The 21,975-nt window shown below is 30.7% G+C and overlaps 1 protein-coding gene across 2 annotated transcripts in view; it reads right to left on the reverse strand.

The window, feature by feature from the left end:
* Window positions 1-13,000, reverse strand: part of LOC119608346 (coactosin-like protein) — a 28,743-nt gene extending 15,743 nt beyond the window's left edge. Inside the window, exons 1-2 of one of the 2 annotated variants that reach the window (XM_037962731.1) lie at window positions 12,727-13,000; window positions 11,922-12,497 (exon numbers count right to left, since the gene is read on the reverse strand). In XM_037962731.1, coding sequence (XP_037818659.1) covers window positions 11,922-11,972 — 51 coding nt within the window. In that variant the 5' untranslated portion in view covers window positions 11,973-12,497; window positions 12,727-13,000. The remainder of the gene's footprint in view (window positions 1-11,921; window positions 12,498-12,726) is intronic. The other variant, XM_037962733.1, reaches the window with a different exon arrangement.
* Window positions 13,001-21,975: the final 8,975 nt, after the last annotated feature.

Consider the following 21,975-nt stretch of genomic DNA (forward strand, 5'->3'; position numbering starts at 1 on the left):
TCTGAAGCTATTTCAATTTATCAATTACTTCCATAGCTGGAGTATAATTCGTTCTTAAAAGAATTTTAAAAGGCTTTTGAAGTTAATGTAAAAAGTAGTTCAATTATATTTAGTTATAGCAGGGTTTAAACTTTGTTTGCAGCGATTAATCTCTAACTGAAAAACACAATCATTGCCGGAGTATAACCAATGGTTCATATACTAGTCCATAGACTAGTTCATAGATTACTCCATAGTTTATAGAATAGGTCATAGATTAGTTCGTAGAATAGTCATTAGACTAGTTCAGAGACTAGTCCATAGAATAATCATTAGACTAGTTCATAGACTAGTCCATAGACTAGACCATATACTAGTTCACAGAATTATCATTAGATTAGTTCATAGACCAGTTCGTAGACTAGTTCATAGGCTAGTCTATAGAAGAGTCATTAGTCTAGTCCATAAATTAGTTCATATACTAGTCCATGGAATATTCATTAGACAAGTTCATATACTAGTCCATAGACTAGTTCATAGACTAATCTATAGAATAGTCATTATACTAGTTCATAGAATAATCATTAGAGTATTTCATAGACTAGTTCAAAGACTAGTCGATAGACTAGATCTTAGAATGGTTCATAGACTAGTTCATAGACCATAGAATAGTCTAGTCCATAAATTAGTTCATATACTAGTCCATGGAATATTCATTAGACAAGTTCATATACTAGTCCATAGACTAGTTCATAGACTAATCTATAGAATAGTCATTATACTAGTTCATAGAATAATCATTAGAGTATTTCATAGACTAGTTCAAAGACTAGTCGATAGACTAGATCTTAGAATGGTTCATAGACTAGTTCATAGACCATAGAATAGTCGAGTCTATAGAATAGTCTATAGCCGGGACTATAGAATAGTCTATAGTCTGTACTGTAGAATAGTTTATAGTCAGAACTGTAGAATAGTCTATGGTCAGGACTATAGAATAGTCTATAGTCGGAACTATAGAATAGTCTATAGTCGGGACTATAGAATAGTCTATAGTCGGGACTATAAAATAGTCTTTAGTCGGGACTATAGAATTGTCTATAGTCGGGACTATAGAATAGTCTATAGTCGGGATTATAGAAAAGTCTATAGTTGGGACTATAGAATAGTCTATAGTCGGGACTATAGAATAGTCTGTAGTCGGGACTATAGAATAGTCTGTAGTCGGGACTATAGAATAGTCTGTAGTCGGGACTATAGAATAGTCTGTAGTCGGGACTATAGAATAGTCTATAGTCGGGACTATAGAATAGTCCATAGTCAGGACTATAGAATAGTCTATAGTCAGGACTATAGAATAGTCTATAGTCAGGACTATAGAATAGTCTATTGTCAGGACTATAGAATAGTCTATAGTCGGGACTTTAGAATAATCTATAGTCGGGACTATAGAATAGTCTATAGTCGGGACTATAGAATAGTATATAGTCGGGATTATAGAATAGTCTATAGTCGGGACTATAGAATAGTCTATAGTCAGGACTATAGAATAGTTTATAGTCAGGACTATCGAATAGTCTATAGTCTGTACTATAGAATAGTCTATAGTCTGTATTATAGAATAGTCTATAGTCTGTACTATAGAATAGTCTATAGTCAGATCTATAGAATAGTTATAGTCAGGTCTATATAATAGTCTATAATCAGGACTATAGAAAAGTCTTTAGTCGGGACTATAGAATAGTCTATAGTCCGGACAATAGAATAGTCTACAGTCGGGACTATTGAATAGTCTATAGTCGGGACTATAGAATAGTCTATAGTCGGGACTATAGAATAGTCTATAGTCGGGAATATAGATTAGTCTTTAGTTAAAAAAGCTTAGTTAAGTAAAGTCAAATAATAGAAAAGCTTTTTTAAAATTCTAAAAAGTTCGAAATTTTATAAGTTTCTAGGTCTTTCAAAACAAATTTCTAATTGATAAAACAATTTCAAAATAAGATTTCCTAGGAATAATAAGTGGGGTGCAGTCATAATCTTCTTGTTCTTCTTCTTCTTCGAAGTAGTACCTTAAATAGTCGTTTTGTGTTGCACAAAATTTAAATATTGTTTACATTCATTTGCAGTTGAATGCAATAAAATAAAACATAAATCAAGTGTTTTTTTCATCAACAATAAAAGCAGTTGTTTTTATGCAGTCTGATAAAAAAGTATTAACTAAAACACTGATCTTTTTTCGCGAACGTGCGATTCTTGATAATTTTTAAACAAATTACAATAAAATTACAACTACTACATGAAAGTTTTAAGTCTGTTAAATTAAAATTTAAAGTTAAAAACTAAAATAAAAAAAAAACTATTGCTACCAACCACATTTAAACATGCTACTTGATTAGCATTTTAAAAAGGTAAAAATTCCAAAAACATTTACTTGCTGGAAAGAAGTTTAAACGAAAGACAGACAGACAGAGAAATTTTGCACAAGAAAAAGAAAGGTTAAGGCAAAAAGCTATTTAAGTAATGTTGTTAAACATAAATATTTATTTCAGTTTGAACAGTTGTTTAATGGCAATTTTAGAAGAATTCGTATTAAGGTATGAGAAAGTCTAGATAGTTGTGAGATATGCTAAAGGGTTTCAAATCGATATTACATTTACATTAGATTAAGATTCAGAATAGAGCTCTACTCGGTTAAGAAATCTGGGAGTTACAATGAGTCTAAGTTTGACATTTTCTCATCTATGTAACTTATTACCTATTGTTCCCAATTTGTTTTAAATAGTACCAAAATAAAAAATACTGCTGGTTCTAATAACTCACTCTTAAATAACCCACTTTTTTCCAATTTAATTTATTAAAATCCTATCTATACGTTTAATTATGAGAGCAACTGTTTGTCCATATACAGTGACTTTATGAGAATGTACAGACATTTAAATTGCATGATTTTTATCTTAAGACATAATAATGCGTGTATGTGTTCATTATATGCATTAATTTCTTTATACAGTTTTTTTTTTATTGAAATTTATGACTTAAACTTCCCGCACATTCACAAAACAAACGCCCCCCCCCTTCTCACACAATTGAAAAAGTCTGTCTGCATTACTATATATTCTTAAAGATCAACGAAGAAGTAAAAACAAACAAGACCTTTTTAATTAAATGTTTAAATGAGACAATTAAGAAAACTGAAATATAGTTAGATATTCGTTATACTTTATAAGTTTTTATCAAATTGTGTCAATATAAAATGTCAATTCTGCGTAAATAACCCTCATTGTATGGATGTTCTTTTTAGGGTTTCATTTCTTTTTTTTTTATCCCCCAATAACCAATTATTGTTAAAATAGTATAACAAAATATTTCTAAAATAGTACATACACACATATTAATTAATTTTATAGATAATACTTGAATGAAATCACGGGATTTTTATATCACCAACTGTCAGTTTGTCTGAAGTTTGTAGAAATTTTGCTGCAAGCAATTAATTTTGATTAAATGCTATTTGTTTGACATCATCAAACTCTTTTCCCTGTTTCTCTCTAATCTATGTTACATTTTATGAGCTTGATTGTTGAAATAACTAAATTTTGTTTTTATCTTAATTGTCTGTTATCATTATAATGTCATATTATTTTTTATTTCATTTTTTTTGTTAGTTATTAAATATTTATGAATATTTATGCATAAATAAAGGAGGTTTCAGTAGGGGCCAATATTTTCTTTATAATGTAAAAAATTGCAATTTTGTTTCCAAACTTCTGCTAGTTTAAGATCACTATTGTGAATTATGTTTAATATTAAATGGTAGTTTGATATCATATTGTGAATGTTATTCATTTTAGATTCTCAGTTTTGCATAGTTTTGGATTATTATTGTGAATTAAATTTTATAATCAGGTTTTTCTTTGCCTTCAAGGAACTTCCAATATTAGCCAGTTTACTGTCCCATCTATTTATGTATACCGTGGACTTTGAGAGCACCAGAAGATCCCTCTTCGTTCCTACCAAATTCTTCAAGGCACATTGTTGAGATGCCTTAACAACATCACGCCCATGCTGAACTCGTATATATTGATTGTTTGGCCTTTGAAGCCATTGCGTGGTCCGCTATCTTATTGTTGACCAGATCTTCGACCTTACTCTGCTCACCTATTGGGATTTGCCTGTTGAATTACCGGCATCGTATGCATAACATAGCAGAGATCATCCCCGTTTTTTCTTGGTAACTATGGCGTAAAATGGCGCTTTTTTCCCTATTCACTGTCTCGAGCTTCTTTTGAGACACCCTCCGACGTGTCTCATCTTTGAAATATCTTGCTTGAAGTTGTCGTCTCTTTTCCCCATCTAGCTTCTTCTTCCTCGTTTTCGAGGCTTCTTTTGAGACACCCTTACTTCGATGTTGATTTGTCCGAAGAATATCTTACTTGACGTTGTCACCTTTAATCGCTGGATTCTGAATTGAGATTTCTTTGAGTGTAGTATGGCTTGGCTTCGACTGTATACTAGAAGACGGGGAGTTCTTTTTGTTTGCTTCAGATTTCAAGAGAGAATTCAATTTTTCTTTCGATTGATCGTGGGATTGACTCACTATGATTTCCTGAATTATGTTCTTCAACTTTCTTCTCTGAGTTCTAGAAAGCCGTTTAATTTCGCCGACGTTCTCATCTGCGGAATATCTTGCTTGACGTAGTTTCTTTTTTCGCTGATTAGCTTCTTCTTCCGCGTTTTTCGACGCCTCTTTTAAGACACCCTTACATCGATGTTGATTTCGCCGAAGTATATCTTAATTGACGTTGAGTGAAGTGTTGCTTGGTTTCGACCATGGCGAAACTAATAAGGCGAAGTCATTTCAACAGCTGATTGCTTTTTTGTCCATGGAAATTTAGCCCGAAGTTGTCAAACTCCATATAAAAAAATTCTCTCTCAAACCCAACGCTGTCAAACTACATATATAAAAAATTTAATGAATTCGCCGCAAAATGAAATAACTTCACCTTATAGTCTATCCGCCTTGGTTTCGACTGTATGTTAGAAGACGGGGATTGACTCACTATGACTTACTGAAGCATCAAGTGTCCTCCTCTGTGCTACCTCCATAGTAGCCTTTTCATATTAGTTTCATTACAGCTTTTGGTCCATTTTTACCTGTTTGACTTTTTGAACCGTGGTCGCGTATATAGATCATTGTTTTAAAAATCGGTTTTTAAATAACACCACTAAAATTTGTCATCAAGTAAATTTATCAAAACCTTTTTTAACTAGAAGAGCTCAAGCTCAAAAATTAACCCTATATAGCCATTTAATAGGCTATATAGGGTGGATTTTTGGAGGCATAATGCTAATCGGCGAATAAGAACTATTATATGACTAATTAAACTCATAAACCACCGTACATTCTTAGATCCCTTTTTTTTATTAACCTCTAAAGTTGTATTCGAAATCCGCTTCGTCGGAACGGTTGATCTTAAATAAAGCACTGGTTCACAGAAAGGAAAAACTTTAAATGACAGTAAAATTGATCGTTAAAATATTGGTGCAAGTTATCAAGTCGTTGTTCATTTCGGAAAGATCGAGTTATATTGTGTGAAAAGCCAATTAAATGACGTGCTACTGAACAATGTTTAAAGTAGACATCGGCAGTAAATTGTAAATGAGCTCTTTTTCTAATTTTTAAATGTATAGAACAAGAGAAGAGTAATCAGAACTCTTTGCTTATCGCAGCTTTAAAGGCAATATTATTCACAACTAATTACTAATTAGTTGTGAGTTAATTTTAAAAATTTAAATTATTTGCTTATTTAAATCATTCTTTTTAAAAATTTTACTTGAAATTATTTTAATGTAATAATTTACTCTTTAAAAACAACACGCATAAAACAAATATAGATATTTATATACAAAAGATAATATAAAAGATATTATCTTTTAAATATAAATGTCTATATTATATTTTTCTGCGGTTTTATTTATTTTATCAAAACAGCTAATAAATTATGATGATATTTATTTAATATTCTGCTTTATTTATAAAAAAAAAGTTTGTAATAAATAAGAATGCGGAACAAAGTGATTTAATATAAAACGGGTTAAAAAGAAACTCAAAAGAACTCTTGAAAAACAGCCCACAGAGAATAGATAAAAATTTAAATGGAGCAAGAATTCAAAGAAAATACTTTCATGTGGAATTCTTCATTGTTTGGTAAGAGATATCTATCTACACAAACGATTTTTTGCTATCAATAAACATATAATTTGACAAAAATCGGTTTTAACAGTGCAAAGAGCTTTATCTTGAAACCCTTTTGCTCTCTTGCTTATATGCACACATATAGAACAGAAGTTGGCTATAGCTAGTCTAGTCTAGTCTATAGTCTAGTCTATAGTCTAGTCTATAGTCTAGTCTATAGTCTAGTCTATAGTCTAGTCTATAGTCTAGTCTATAGTCTAGTCTATAGTCTAGTCTATAGTCTAGTCTATAGTCTAGTCTATAGTCTAGTCTATAGTCTAGTCTATAGTCTAGTCTATAGTCTAGTCTATAGTCTAGTCTATAGTCTAGTCTATAGTCTAGTCTATAGTCTAGTCTATAGTCTAGTCTATAGTCTAGTCTATAGTCTAGTCTATAGTCTAGTCTATAGTCTAGTCTATAGTCTAGTCTATGGTCTAGTCTATAGTCTAGTCTATAGTGTAGTCTATAATCTAATCTGTTATTTCACAACAAGTTCTGCTAAGATTTTGAGAGATTCTTAAACTTTCCTTGCTGGTGTAGTTTAATTTTTATTAATCACTGTAATTTTCCCATGATTAAACGACAATGTATTTGTTAAACACTTCCATATTGTAAAGCAGCAGCCAGTATTTTTAAACAAATTAAAAATGCTATTTAAAAAAAAAAACAATGTTCTTTAAATATACAACCAAAATGTATTAGAATTAATTTGAAAAGAAAAAAATGTTTCATGAACTGAAAATAAACTAAAATTAGAAACACTTCAGTTTTAATAGTTTAATGTTGTTGCTCTAATAAAATCCTAAAAACAAAACACATTTTCAACAAAATTTTGTTAAGCAAAGCGGATTTTTCCTCTAAGATAAATAGAAAGATAGATATTCTTTCCAAGTTTTAGTTTTCATGTTTGAATTACTAAGGCAGGGGGTACTTGAAATGTAATTTTTTCGAGTGAGTTAATTAGAAATTTGTATAGACTACAAACCACACGATACAGGGAGTGGATACATTTAAGTGATAAAATATATATGGGGATACATACTTAGATACATTGGGATACATCTACTAACACTTTATCTAAATGAGTTTTTGATGTATTTTTTTCAGAAGGTTTCAGATGACATGTTTTGTTATTTTTTCTTTTTTCCTTTGCCATGTCTTTTAAGAGTTTTTTATTAATATTTTTGAAATTAAACTGGGCAATTAGTTGTGGGAAATTTTAGACAAGTACAGTTTTAATTTTTACAAATGATTTCAAAGTCTTTTACATTTCAATACAATTTTATTGAAAATAACTTGTTTTTATTCTTATTTGTTTGAAATAAAGCTTAAGAAATGATTTAAAAGTTCGCTTTAAACAAAACCACCTTTCTAAAGAACAATTGAAAATGTATTTTGTTTTTAGCTACTTTTGTTGTTGAAAGCTTAATAATGTTATTAACCTATTTTCGGTTGAAATATTCAAAATAAAAGAATGCGAAATTAATTTAAATTTGTTTAAAATAAGAAAGTCCAGCTGAACATGATTTATCAGGCAAACATTTGCTTTAAACAAAAAATGTGTTATTTGGCAAATTAGATGCATTTGTGGGCACATTGGGAGGAATTTGAATAAAAATTTTCAATGTTTAACAAACACAAAGTCAAATTTAATATTCTCGAAGGTTTCTCAATGCTAAAGCAAGTGTTTGAGAGAAAAAGTTAGAAATACTTTGTTACTATTTTCCTCCTATTGTTGAGGAGGGTTTTATTCTCGAATAGTTTTCAAATCCTCGACAAAAATTGAAAGAATTAAACTTAAATTCATTTCAATTTAAGCCTAATTAATATTAGATTTTTGTTTAAAATTTTTCTTTGTTCATTTTACTCACTCCAACACCACTGTCCATAAGTGTAGTTTCAATATAACTGCATTCTAATCTCACATTAACAATCTCAAAATAATACATTTTGAAATTCAAATAAAAAGAATGATGGCAAAAAACCCGACTTACAATTGCTTCATTAAATATTTTAATTGTTGCTAAGAAAACTTCGGAGAACAAAAAAAAAAAAAATGAAATTACAACTCTTTTAGTTTAGTTTCTTTTACGATTCTGTTGACACAATAATTGTATAAATTCCTAGAAAAAAATATTATCAATAAGGGGAAGACACGGACCGATCGCTCATTAAACAAACCAAAAGAACAAATAATAATGTCAATTCAAAAAAAAAGGAAACAATAAAACATTGTTTTATAAGTATTTATTTATATATAAATATAAAAACAATAAAAAGTGATAAAATATATATAAAAAAGCAAAACAATAAAAAGCATTTTAGAACGTGTTCCCATAAAAAAATACGATTTTTTTAGACATAAACTAGTAGTGCCGTTTTTCGCTTGTTTTCTTCTTGTCGTCTTTATTTTTTTTTTTAGAAATGTTGATTGAAATGAATGTAACATGTTCCATTTTTTATTAATTTAACAGTTTGATTTTAAACTAAAGAAAATTATTTATAAAGTTTTAAAAGAATTGTGAAAAAAAATCCATTAAACTGGCACGAGTCTAGTTTGAATTTGATGATTATCTTGGATGTTTTTTTTTCCATGAGGCTTTAAATGTGTGTAATTAGAAAATAATTAAGTTTTTTTTTAATAGTTTTTTAATAATAAGAATATTAACAAATTATTGAAGACAATCTAAAATAAAATCCAACAAAATATAGCCCAATTCTATCCAGAAATAAGCCGTCTCTTTCTAAATCCTAATCAAATATTTCTATACAGTTTTTTATCCATGGACTCTTTTGACACATTTTGGCGTGTCATAATGACCAAGGTCCATGTCAAAATATTAATAATTTTATTCTTTAGTGTCCCAAAGTGTCCCTTTTGTAAGCGAGAAAAAGAAAGGACAGTCGTTACTTTACTGTCCCCAAGTAATCGATAGTGTAGTTACTTAAAAAACAAGCTTAAGAGAAAATTTTTATTGTCATGTATGAACTATTCTTTGGACTAGCTTTCAGATTATCTCTTTGTAATCTATGGAGTGGCGATTGATATTCTCCTAGGATAGGAACATGTTAAAACAGTTATTCACCGGAATAGTCTGGTGGCTGAGGGTAACCCTAAGTGGGGTAGGTTAAATAGCTAGTTCGGAAATGTCCCCAAATTGTTCAAATAAATATCTAATACTAAAAGATAAAGACTCCGGAGAATTTCAAAGTCAATGATAAGAAATGATTTCATTTATCGATATCTAGAAAATAGTTAATCAGCAATAAAGGAACTCAAATGAACTGCTCTTAGAGTTAACAGCTCTTTGAACCTTGTCTTATATCTTATCTTTACGATATCAGTTCATAATTATCATGATATCAGTAAAAGTTTGCTCATTAATTGTTAAAATGTAACATGAACCTTCTACATAGGTTAAGCTCGCCTAGGGTTAATTGGGACTATCACCTCGGAAAGTCGAATATGTATATGTTCAAGTAAATTTCTAAGAGAAAAATGTACAGATTCTGGAGAATGCAACGTAGAAAATTGGTTATCAATATTATATGGATCGTTTTTATTTTGTCGATATCTAGAAAATAGTTAATCAGCAATAATAATGACTCAACTGTGCAGCTCCTATTGTGTCTTGACCTTTGAACCTTACCTAACTTAAAGATCAGTTCGTGGATGAAAACAATGTTTATTCTTTAGAAAAATCTGCTCATTACTTCTGTTAGAACGCAACAAGAAACCTTCTAAATAGGTCTCTAGTTAAGTCCGTCTAGGGTTGTTTGGGACTATCCTCTCGGATTGCTGGATAGTTAAATACGGTATTAGGCTAAATGCCTAAGAGACTAAATGTCTAAGAGAAAAAGATACAGATTCTGGAGAATTTCAAAGAAACGTGTTTAACATGGATCGCTTGCTCTTAGAGTGTCCGGCCCTTTGAACCTTGTCTATCTTAAAGATATCTGTTCGGGAATGAAAACAAAGTTTATTCTTTTGAAAAGTCTCTTCATTACTTTTATTAGAACGTAATAAAAAACCATCTACATAGGCCGGTCTAGAATTGCTTGGAACTATCCCCTCGAACTGCTGGATAGTTAAAGATCGAATAAGTATTTGTTCAAGTAAAGGTCTAAGAGGAAAAGATACATAATTCGTAGAATTTCAAAATGAATGATAGGCAAATTGGTTATCAATATTACATGGATCGCTTCTATTTTATCGATATCTAGAAAGGAGTTAATCAGAAATTAAATGGACTCAAATGAGCTGCTGATAGGGGGGCCGGAATCTTACATAAACTAAAGACATCATCAGTTCGCGAAAACAATGTTTATTAATTAGAAAAGTCTTCTTATTACTTATGTTAGAACGTAACAAACCTATATAGATCTCCAGTTATGCCTGCCTGTGTAGTCGATATCATTAAAGTTGTTAATCAACAATCAGCCCTTTGAACCATACCTAACTTAAAGATATCAGTTCGCGAATGAAAACGAAGTTTATTATTAAGAAACCTCTGCTCACAAAATAAAATATCATTAGACGACTTATTACTTCTGTCAATAAGTAGAAAGGATCATCTATATAGTAAAGTTTCCAGTAAAGACGGACTTAGCGGTTAGACTCCGGATCCCCTTTTAGAATTTAATCCAAATTAAAATAACAAATAAATTGGTTTATATGTAGAACCTATCCCAAAAAAAATCGACGATATGCAATCGATGTCAGCTATTTAAGAAGTCTACAGAAAACTCTGCCGTTAAGACCTTTTAAGAAACTTATAATCCAATTCCTTATTATATATTGGACTCCAAGCGATAAACAACCAATGTTAAACGGCAGGTTCTTTACATCAAACACGATTGTTGTGCTACGATAACTTTCCAAAATCTATAATATGTAATCGGAAAAAGATAGGTCTCCAGTAAAAGTGGTCTAAGCTGTTAGATTTCAGAATGAAAGTTAAGATCACGATATGTTTAAGTTTGAGCAAAGTTGTGTTTCGATAACTCTTAAGAACCTACTATATGGAGTAGGAAAAAATGCCAATGTCGGATGAAAGAGGACGCTTTTAGAGTTTTATAAAAAAAAAAACGAAGAAATCAGTAGGTCTTTTCAGGGTTATGATGGAACATCATGGAAGTTACAACCCCGTTACTGTTTAAAACAGTATCACTAAAAATAAAGGAATATCATAACAAAGTTTGCAAGAAATGAATTCTTCTTGACATATGTATGTCAAACTGTGATGACAGTTTGAAAGCAAAAATGTTGACAGTCCGAATTAGAAAAAAAATACAATCAAAGAGTTTATAAGATAATCCGCTTAAATTTCCAACCGGGTTTGATATATTTCCTCGAAATCTTAAATCCAACCAACACACATGATATTTTTGATGACTAAAAGAATGTTTTTTTTTTAAGTCTAAATATAAACATGACTTTAAAGAAAAGGAAATTAAAAACTTCTTTTATGGACTTAAACATTCTTGTTGTTATTGTTGTACTTTAAAGTACTGGTACTTATTTTAAGAGAGACAGACAGGTCTAACTTCAAAAATCTATATAAGTAAAGAACAGGGAATATATAATAAAAAATCAAAAGTCAGACAAACTGAGAGATATATAAAGAGAGAGAGCGGAGAAATACAAGAAACATAAGAAAGATTAACTAAGAAATTAAGAAAATGTAAGAAGAAGAAAAACACTTACCCTTCTGGGTTTGGATTCAACCATTTGTTCAACTTCAATACCGTCTGACATCTTGTTACAGTTGCTTTTATTGTTGTTGGTTTTTGGAGTAGTAGTAGTTGTTGTTTTTGTTGCACTTAACTGAAGGCGATTTAACTTTAGTTTTGTTATACTGTTCTCAGTCACACACTACTTGTATATGTTCCTTTTACTGATTCTGATTATTCCACAGACTTTGTTGAGACGACAATGATGATGTTGCTGCTGCTGCTGGTGATGATGATGATGTTGAGATGCTGCTGCACGTTTGTCGTTTTAGTTCTTTTTATGATTCTTTAAGAGTCCCGCTTTATTGTTACAATGCCGGTTTTTGTTAAATTTTTTTTTCGTTTCTTTTCAATAATTTTTATTTAGCACACAACCACAATGTATGTGTTTCAATCGTCAAGAAGTGGGAAAAAAGTGAACTGATGTTGGGGAACGATATTTTTTCTTCTTTCTTAAACAGAAATTATATTTTTTGCGTTATATTTTTTTATAAAAAAAAATCATATTTTCAATGAAATGTAGAGGAGGAAGTCCAATAACAACACTGAACTGTAAACGTACAAAAATACAAGAAATTGAAACAATCTAGAAGTTATTTAAACAGATAAAGAAACTTTAACAAAGAATGTACAAAGAAAAATCTAAAGAATTTTTAATTTCTTTTGATACAAATAAAACAAGAACCGCCTAGATTCTTAAAACAAAAATTTAAACCAAAGAATCAAGGGGGTCCTTTAAAAAACAAATTCAAAACAATGACCCTAAACCACACACACACCTTTTTTGGTTTTGTAACTTTGTAATTTATTACTTTTTTTCTAGCAATTAAAAAAAAAAACAACGGTTTTTCAGAATTCAAATTTTATTTTGAAAATTTATTTGCTTTTTCTCAGTTTTACGCGTTTAACACGTCTTGTTCGTTCAAATGTTACTCACGAATAAAACGTCAAACTTGTGATTTGACTATAAACGGACTCCCAACAACTGAACTAAACTCGTAATAAATGCTACAATACAACCAAGCAACCAGACCAGACAACAACAACAACTGCTGCAGTGGCAGCATAAACAAACTCAAGTGATATGAAGTCGCCGCAAAAATACAATAAACTCCACATACACACAGATACTTACAACTACAATCTGACGATTTGTGTAAAGCACTGCTGATAACCCAACAGACAAATTTAAACACAAACGATAACAACCGTTTCTTTTTACAAGAGAAAACTACAAAATTTGTAAAGATTTTAAAAATTTACTCCAAAAATTCTCTCTGTCTTAATTTAAAGACTCATTCCTCCACTCACAATTTTAATTAATGAAGCATTGTCTCTTGTATCTTTGTTGTTGTGTTTGGAAGTGTGCATCTTTTCCAATTGGGTATTCATTTTGTAGTTTGTTTAAGAAATGCAATTTCAGCGACAGACTACAACCACTAGATGTAAAAATAATGTTGTACACTAATCATTTATAGAACTAATGAGGACTTTCCATTGTCATTCTTTTATGATCGAGTTATAGTATAATATATTATTATATAGAAATACTAATGTTTGTTCAATATATTATAAAATTTGGTTGCCTCTGCTTAGAGGGATGGGGTTCAATATTCCTCAGAGATTCTGGGTTGTTACAACGGACTCGGTTTCATGAATTAGATTAGAATATAATTCGTGTTAACAGTAGACAGGTAGATAGACAGACATGAACATGGCTAAATCGTCTAAGAATCTAGAAAGGACCCAGAATATATATACCAATAATTCTTATAAACGGAAAGACCAAATCAAAATATAAAAATCGACGGTCCATGTTCAAGAACTTTTCTAAAGTAGGTACTCGAGCTATCCAATCTCTGACCATTGCTGCCCCGTTGCTTAACTTCCGAGATGTAAAAACATCACTCCCGTTTACAAACACGCAGATGGATTGGCCTCTGAAAGACGTATTCGGTAGTCGGGAACACGAATCCATCAAATAAGCCGAGGACTTTGTTCTTACTCACAGAGATCACACTGTGGCAAATCTGGTTTGAACAGAGTTTTCCCTGAACATACCTGGACAAGGAAGGAAAATTCAATGGTATCACTTGTATAAGATACCTTTCATCCATCATCATTCAAGCCATCACACATCTCATTCATCCGACACAATCACTCTAGGTATACGGGCGGGTAAGATCCGTTTAGCCCTACATTCATCCTTTATCTTATACATTTAACATAAACTCATTTCCAACGCTTAGTCACTCTTCTTTGGGGTATCTGTTTACTTCGGCAACAGCACCGAACTTATCCCGAATTATAGATTTCACCGTGCATCAGTGCTTTAACCGACATTCTCTTCCTGTGAATTTGGGTTTAAACCATAGCCACTACGTGGATCCCGAAGGAACCTCAACCAAATGACCAGGCAGGACAAAGTCCTGCGGGCAACTGGTCACCCGTAGTACCAGATTATTTGGTTATCTGGTTCCGCCCCATGTCAAATCATTCCAAGGAAGGGGATTTCCGGCAGACTAGAGGCATTGATAGCACCTCCTTTTTCCGGGATTGCAATCACACCAAGATGGGATCTTTCATCAAGGTAAAATGCCCCCGCAGGGCGGCACTGGAGACAAATAAGAAAATCGTTCAAATCGGATCATTTGAAGACCTTCATCGACATGGGAGCTTATGCCAATTCCTGTTCTTAGATCAGCTATAAGCAAAAGTGTCCATAATATGAATATTATTTTTTAAACGTTTTAAAGTGATTTCCGTAAAAAGGGATTTATACGAAAGCTTTACTTTTATGCTGGGGCTAGATGAATCGATTTCAAACAGGGTCCATCCTTAGTAATCTTCAAAATTGCGATTTGTAGTTTGATCACAAAACTATAGGGGAGTAGGATATAATTATAAAATCACAATATGCGTCCTGTGAGAACGCTGGGATATTATGGTAAATACATCTGTTTTCTTTAACTAACTGAACCTTTGGGTTGGTTCTCTTAATTGTCCGAACTGTCATTAGGCTGAAGCTTAAAAACTCGCATGTAAATTTAGTGCGAAATAGACGCGAGAATCCTACACTGGACGTCTCTGTATATCTTTTGGTCCTTTTGAGAATCAATCTGTCCTTTGATTAGATCTGTTGGTGATAGAACATATCATTAATGAAGTTTGTCCCCGAGATACCTTCCGACATTCTCATATACATCAACATCCGACACACAATCACTCTAGGTATACAGACAGGTAAGATCCGTATACCCCTAAATTAATTAGAATTTTCTGAAATTTAATTAGAAAGTTCTATATAATTAGTAATGGTGTAATCGCTTGATTTGGTAACTCGGGGATAAGGTATTTGTTGAGACATTTCAAGCCCAGGAATTATATGTGAGCAGCTTGTTATGTTACTATAACCTCTCTAATTATCCTTCTGCATCTTAACGTACAACGTTTACATTGTAATCCTCCTCCTTTTACGGGGAATGAAAACAATAAAACAACAACTAACACTGACTACACACCAGCACGTTGTGTAGTATTAAAAACCCTGTATTTTTTCCCAGTCGTCTCCAACCCAGTATTTTGTCTGACATTGTAGTTTTATTTTAATTTTTATTGTTGTTGTTGCTGCTGTTTTTCACTGTCTACATGTGTTGTTATTGCGTTTTCTCTTTCATTTATTTGTATTTGTGTCTGGTTGTGATAAAAACGTTCCTTTTTCGTTGTTGTTGTTCATATTCCTCCCAATATTTTTGGGTGTATTTCGGGGTCCGTTTGTGAGTTTTTGTGTGCATGCAGTTTTTTTCTCATTTGCTTTTCTGAATGTCAGCATGTTGTTGTTGTTTTTTTTGGTTCGCATTGAGTTTTGAATTTAATTTTAAATATTCAGCTTAAATTTGTAAATTAAGTAATTTTTTCATGTTGATTTTTTTTTTAATTTTGATAATTTTTATGTAAGAATACGTGTGTGTGCACAAGAGTTATCATAACTGTTGTTTTTGTACATGAAAATTTATTGATTTTCAATGCAGGAAAATTGCTTAATATAGGGGTATAATTTGGAAACTTATGAAACTGTTTGTTTCTTCAATATACATAACTTCATTTTTAGAGTTAATGAAAATTTAATTAGCATTGAAATTTTGTAATATATTAAAACAATATTGATAGGGGTTTAGGAATTAAACTCAATTTTAGTATTGGCTTTTAGTTTTAAGGAAAAACTTAACATTCTTTAAATAATTGTTGAAATATGAATAATTTTCACACATTCCATTCAAAATATGTACATACATATATTTAATTAAGCGGAATGTTATTAATTAGTTTTAATTCATTATATTTTGTTAGGTTAGACAATATACTATACTATATACACGACTATATACACGACTATATATATATACTAGACTGTATTCTAGATTATAGACTAGACTAGACTAGACTATAGACTAGACTAGACTAGACTATAGACTAGACTATAGACTAGACTATAGACTAGACTATAGACTAGACTATAGACTAGACTATAGACTAGACTATAGACTAGACTATAGACTAGACTATAGACTAGACTATAGACTAGACTATAGACTAGACTATAGACTAGACTATAGACTAGACTATAGACTAGACTATAGACTAGACTATAGACTAGACTATAGACTAGACTATAGACTAGACTATAGACTAGACTATAGACTAGACTATAGACTAGACTATAGACTAGACTATAGACTAGACTATAGACTAGACTATAGACTAGACTAGACTATAGACTAGACTATAGACTAGACTATAGACTAGACTATAGACTAGACTATAGACTAGACTATAGACTAGACTAGACTAGACTAGACTATAGACTGACTATAGACTAGACTATAGACTAGACTATAGACTAGACTATAGACTAGACTATAGACTAGACTATAGACTAGACTATAGACTAGACTATAGACTAGACTATAGACTAGACTATAGACTAGACTATAGACTAACTATAGACTAGACTATAGACTAGACTATAGACTAGACTATAGACTAGACTATAGACCTAGACTATAGACTAGACTATAGACTAGACTTATAGACTAGACTATAGACTAGACTATAGACTAGACTATAGACTAGACTATAGACTAGACTATAGACTAGACTATAGACTAGATTATAGACTAGACTATAGACTAGACTAGACTATACTAGACTATAGACTAGACTATAGACTAGACTATAGACTAGACTATAGACTAGACTATAGACTAGACTATAGACTATAGACTAGACTATAGACTAGACTATAGACTAGACTATAGACTACACTATAGACTAGATTATAGACTAGACTATAGACTAGACTATAGACTAGACTATAGACTATAGACTAGACTATAGACTAGACTATAGACTAGACTATAGACTAGACTATAGACTAGACTATAGACTAGACTATAGACTATAGACTAGACTATAGACTAGACTATAGACTAGACTATAGACTACACTATAGACTAGACTATAGACTAGACTATAGACTAGACTATAGACTAGACTATAGACTAGACTATAGACTAGACTATAGACTAGACTATAGACTAGACTATAGACTAGACTATAGACTAGACTATAGACTAGACTATAGACTAGACTATAGACAGACTATAGACTAGACTATAGACTAGACTATAGACTAGACTATAGACTAGACTATAGACTAGACTATAGACTAGACTATAGACTAGACTATAGACTATAGACTAGACTATAGACTAGACTATAGACTAGACTATAGACTAGACTATAGACTAGACTATAGACTAGACTATAGACTGGACTATAGACTAGACTATAGACTAGACTATAGACTAGACTATAGACTAGACTATAGACTAGACTATAGACTAGACTATAGACTAGACTATAGACTAGACTATAGACTAGACTATAGACTAGACTATAGACTAGACTATAGACTAGACTATAGACTAGACTATAGACTAGACTATAGACTAGACTATAGACTAGACTATAGACTAGACTATAGACTAGACTATAGACTAGACTATAGACTAGACTATAGACTAGACTAGACTATCTAGACTATAGACTAGACTATAGACTATAGACTAGACTATAGACTAGACTATAGACTAGACTATAGACTACACTATAGACTAGATTATAGACTAGACTATAGACTAGACTATAGACTAGACTATAGACTATAGACTAGACTATAGACTAGACTATAGACTAGACTATAGACTAGACTATAGACTAGACTATAGACTAGACTATAGACTAGACTATAGACTAGACTATAGACTAGACTATAGACTAGACTATAGACTAGACTATAGACTAGACTATAGACTAGACTATAGACTAGACTATAGACTAGACTATAGACTAGATTATAGACTAGACTATAGACTAGACTATAGACTAGACTATAGACTATAGACTAGACTATAGACTAGACTATAGACTAGACTATAGACTAGACTATAGACTATAGACTAGACTATAGACTAGATTATAGACTAGACTATAGACTAGACTATAGACTAGATTATAGACTAGACTATAGACTAGACTATAGACTAGACTATAGACTATAGACTAGACTATAGACTAGACTATAGACTAGACTATAGACTAGACTATAGACTAGACTATAGACTATAGACTAGACTATAGACTAGACTATAGACTAGACTATAGACTACACTATAGACTAGACTATAGACTACACTATAGACTAGACTATAGACTAGACTATAGACTAGACCATAGACTAGACTATAGACTAGACTATAGACTAGACTATAGACTAGACTATAGACTAGACCATAGACTAGACTATAGACTAGACTATAGACTAGACTATAAACTATTAGTTATTACATTATTAGTTAATAAAGAAAACTACACTTTGTCCTTCAGTAATGAGTCACTCATTCTACAGTTCATATTCATACTACATATATGTAATTATATGTATACATATGTATGTATACATACATATATTCTAATATCGTTCATAAATACAGAAGTGTGTATTTTTAAAACTTTATCAGTAAAATATAAAAACAAACTAATGGTTAATATTATAGAAACAGACCTACATTAACAGGGATGTCAATAAGTTGACTCTTCAAAAGTCTTGTGGTTTTTTTTTTTTTGCATATGTGGGTTATTTAAATAAAGGTGCTGCTTTGGCCCACTCAATGGCGTTAAGTGTGTTTTTTGTATTATAATAAGAATAAATATAAACAAGAAACTAGAACTTTGATTTGATAAGAATGTTAAACTAATAGTAATTATTTTATTTTGCTAACATTAAGGGTATTCAGAAACATAATTGCCTTGTATGTAAACGATTGAAATTAAAACGTAGTCTTGTAATTAAAATGATTTATGATCATTTTTTTTTTCAGACTGAAACATCTATCTTGAAATATTTGCAACCTTTTGTAAAAGTATGTTTCCTTTAAGAGAATATCCTTTGTAAAGTTATTATATTATTAGTAAATAATTTTTTTGTAAATAAATATTTATCATGATTATTATCTTAAGAAACTGGGTGCAGCAACACAAATGTTTTGTTAAATGTGAGATATTTGATTATTTCTAATATTTGGTAAAATAATTTCGGTATATTATCTTCTACATCTTTTATTTTTTTATAATTTTGCTGTTTTTTGCAGCAAATTTTTCTATTTACATAATTATCTATGTTAGTTTTTGCAAATCATTTGTTTGACAAATAAACATCCATCATAGGCAGTTTTAGATAATGTCATAGTGATTAGTGTTCATTAGACTAGTTCTAAGTACTCTGGAAAACAAAACTCCATCATTGGCTTTATCATGTCAATCAATATGGCTATTCAATCCGAAATTGTTATTTTCTTATACTACATTGCACTTCCTAGAAATGAGACCCGTTTAAATTAAATTAATGTTTTTATTTATAACGGTTTTGGTTTTTACTTTTAATGGTTTTTTTATTTCAAAATGTTATACAAAAGTTTAGTTGGAATTTAAAGCTTCGTTACCGTTACCCTTGAATAATTATAACTATGTTATATTCATAGAAAACTTTACGCAAAACCAACTGTTATATAACTACGAAAAATCTAATAAATTCGTAAAAATTTAGTACATTACCATTTTTACGATATTAAGAGAAACAGCGAATAGTTTACTCCCCGTAACAGGGTTTATAACATTTAACAGTGTGTACATATGTATAACATTTTGTAATTGCCATAACTTTCACCGAATGTGTCTGTGGAATACACAAAAGAGACACAATACAATGTATCCGCAGCAAGGAAAACACAGCAACTTTACTAAATGTTGCTAAACATTTTCGGTTGTTCAACAAATGTTAAGTGTTTACTTAAAAGATACATGTTGTTTTTGGAATAGTTTTGTTGATTAGTGGTGAGCTTCAGTGAATGTTGCTGTTATTATGTACAACAACATATTATGGGGGATTATGTTGCTGACAATGATGACAATTTCGTGAGAAATATAAGCTGAGTTAATTCAGTAAATATGTATCTATGTATGTATGTATCTATGTATGTATGTATGTATCTATGTATGTATGTATGTATGTATGTATGTATGTATGTATGTATGTATGTATGTATGTATGTATGTATGTATGTATGTATGTATGTATGTATGTATGTATGTATGTATGTATGTATGTATGTATGTATGTATGTAGTATGTATGTATGTATGTATGTATGTATGTATGTATGTATGTATGTATGTATGTATGTATGTATGTATGTATGTTATGTATGTATGTATGTATGTATGTATGTATGTATGTATGTATGTATGTATGTATGTATGTATGTATGTATGTATGTATGTATGTATGTATGTATGTATGTATGTATGTATGTATGTATGTATGTATGTATGTATGTATGTATGTATGTATGTATGTATGTATGTATGTATGTATGTATGTATGTATGTATGTATGTATGTATGTATGTATGTATGTATGTATGTATGTATGTATGTATGTATGTATGTATGTATGTATGTATGTATGTATGTATGTATGTATGTATGTATGTATGTATGTATCTATCTATCTATCTATCTATCTATCTATCTATCTATCTATCTATCTATCTATCTATCTATCTATCTATCTATCTATCTATCTATCTATCTATCTATCTATCTATCTTCTATCTATCTGTCAATCTATCTGTCTATCTATATATCTATTTATATATCGAATTACTTATTTATTCAACCTCAAACTTTTGTATACAGTTCCTTCAAATAAAAACTGCACTATAAATACTATTTACAGAGTATTTTACCTAAACAGCAGGTCGCTATAATTCTAGAAACTTGATTTATCTTAATTTTAAAAGAAACATTTTCAGATTTTTTCTGTTGAAATTTGAGAAATAGTCTGAATTTTATATACTATACTTATATACATATGTATGTAATACTTTAAGACTGTTAAGATCAGAAAGTTTTGTCCGATAAGAACTTATTTTTACCGATTTCTGATACACGTTTGCGTAATTAATATTTCATTTGTATAATACTTAAAAAAATTCAATACAATATATTTTCAATTCTTTGTTCCAAAAATTTAATTTAACCCATTTTTATAATTCTATTTTCATTACCATTCAATGATAAGTTTATCTGCCTTTAACCTGTTTTGTTACGATTAAATTCACTCAGCACTTGTCCCAAAGCGTTACAACAATGTGCTTAAATCTTGTCTTTGTTGTTTGTGGTGGCATAAGTAGATATTTTCCTTTTTTCTTTGTCTTCAGGTTTTTGTTGTTTATCAAGGATACAATGGTGTATTATTTTTCTTCCTTTTTACACAAAAAAATAATCGTGGAATTTTTTTCTCTTCAGTGTGTCAAAGGCTTGTGCTACGTCTCGTGTTTTGTTGTGACTTTCATGTAGGAAAACATTTTTTGATTAAATTTTACGAGCTTTCTGGGCGCATAATAT

Source organism: Lucilia sericata, unplaced genomic scaffold, assembly GCF_015586225.1.
Source record: "Lucilia sericata isolate MDLA Ls3-8-SP2 unplaced genomic scaffold, ASM1558622v1 Contig000823F_arrow, whole genome shotgun sequence".
In the NCBI taxonomy this organism is placed as follows: Eukaryota; Metazoa; Arthropoda; class Insecta; order Diptera; family Calliphoridae; genus Lucilia; species Lucilia sericata.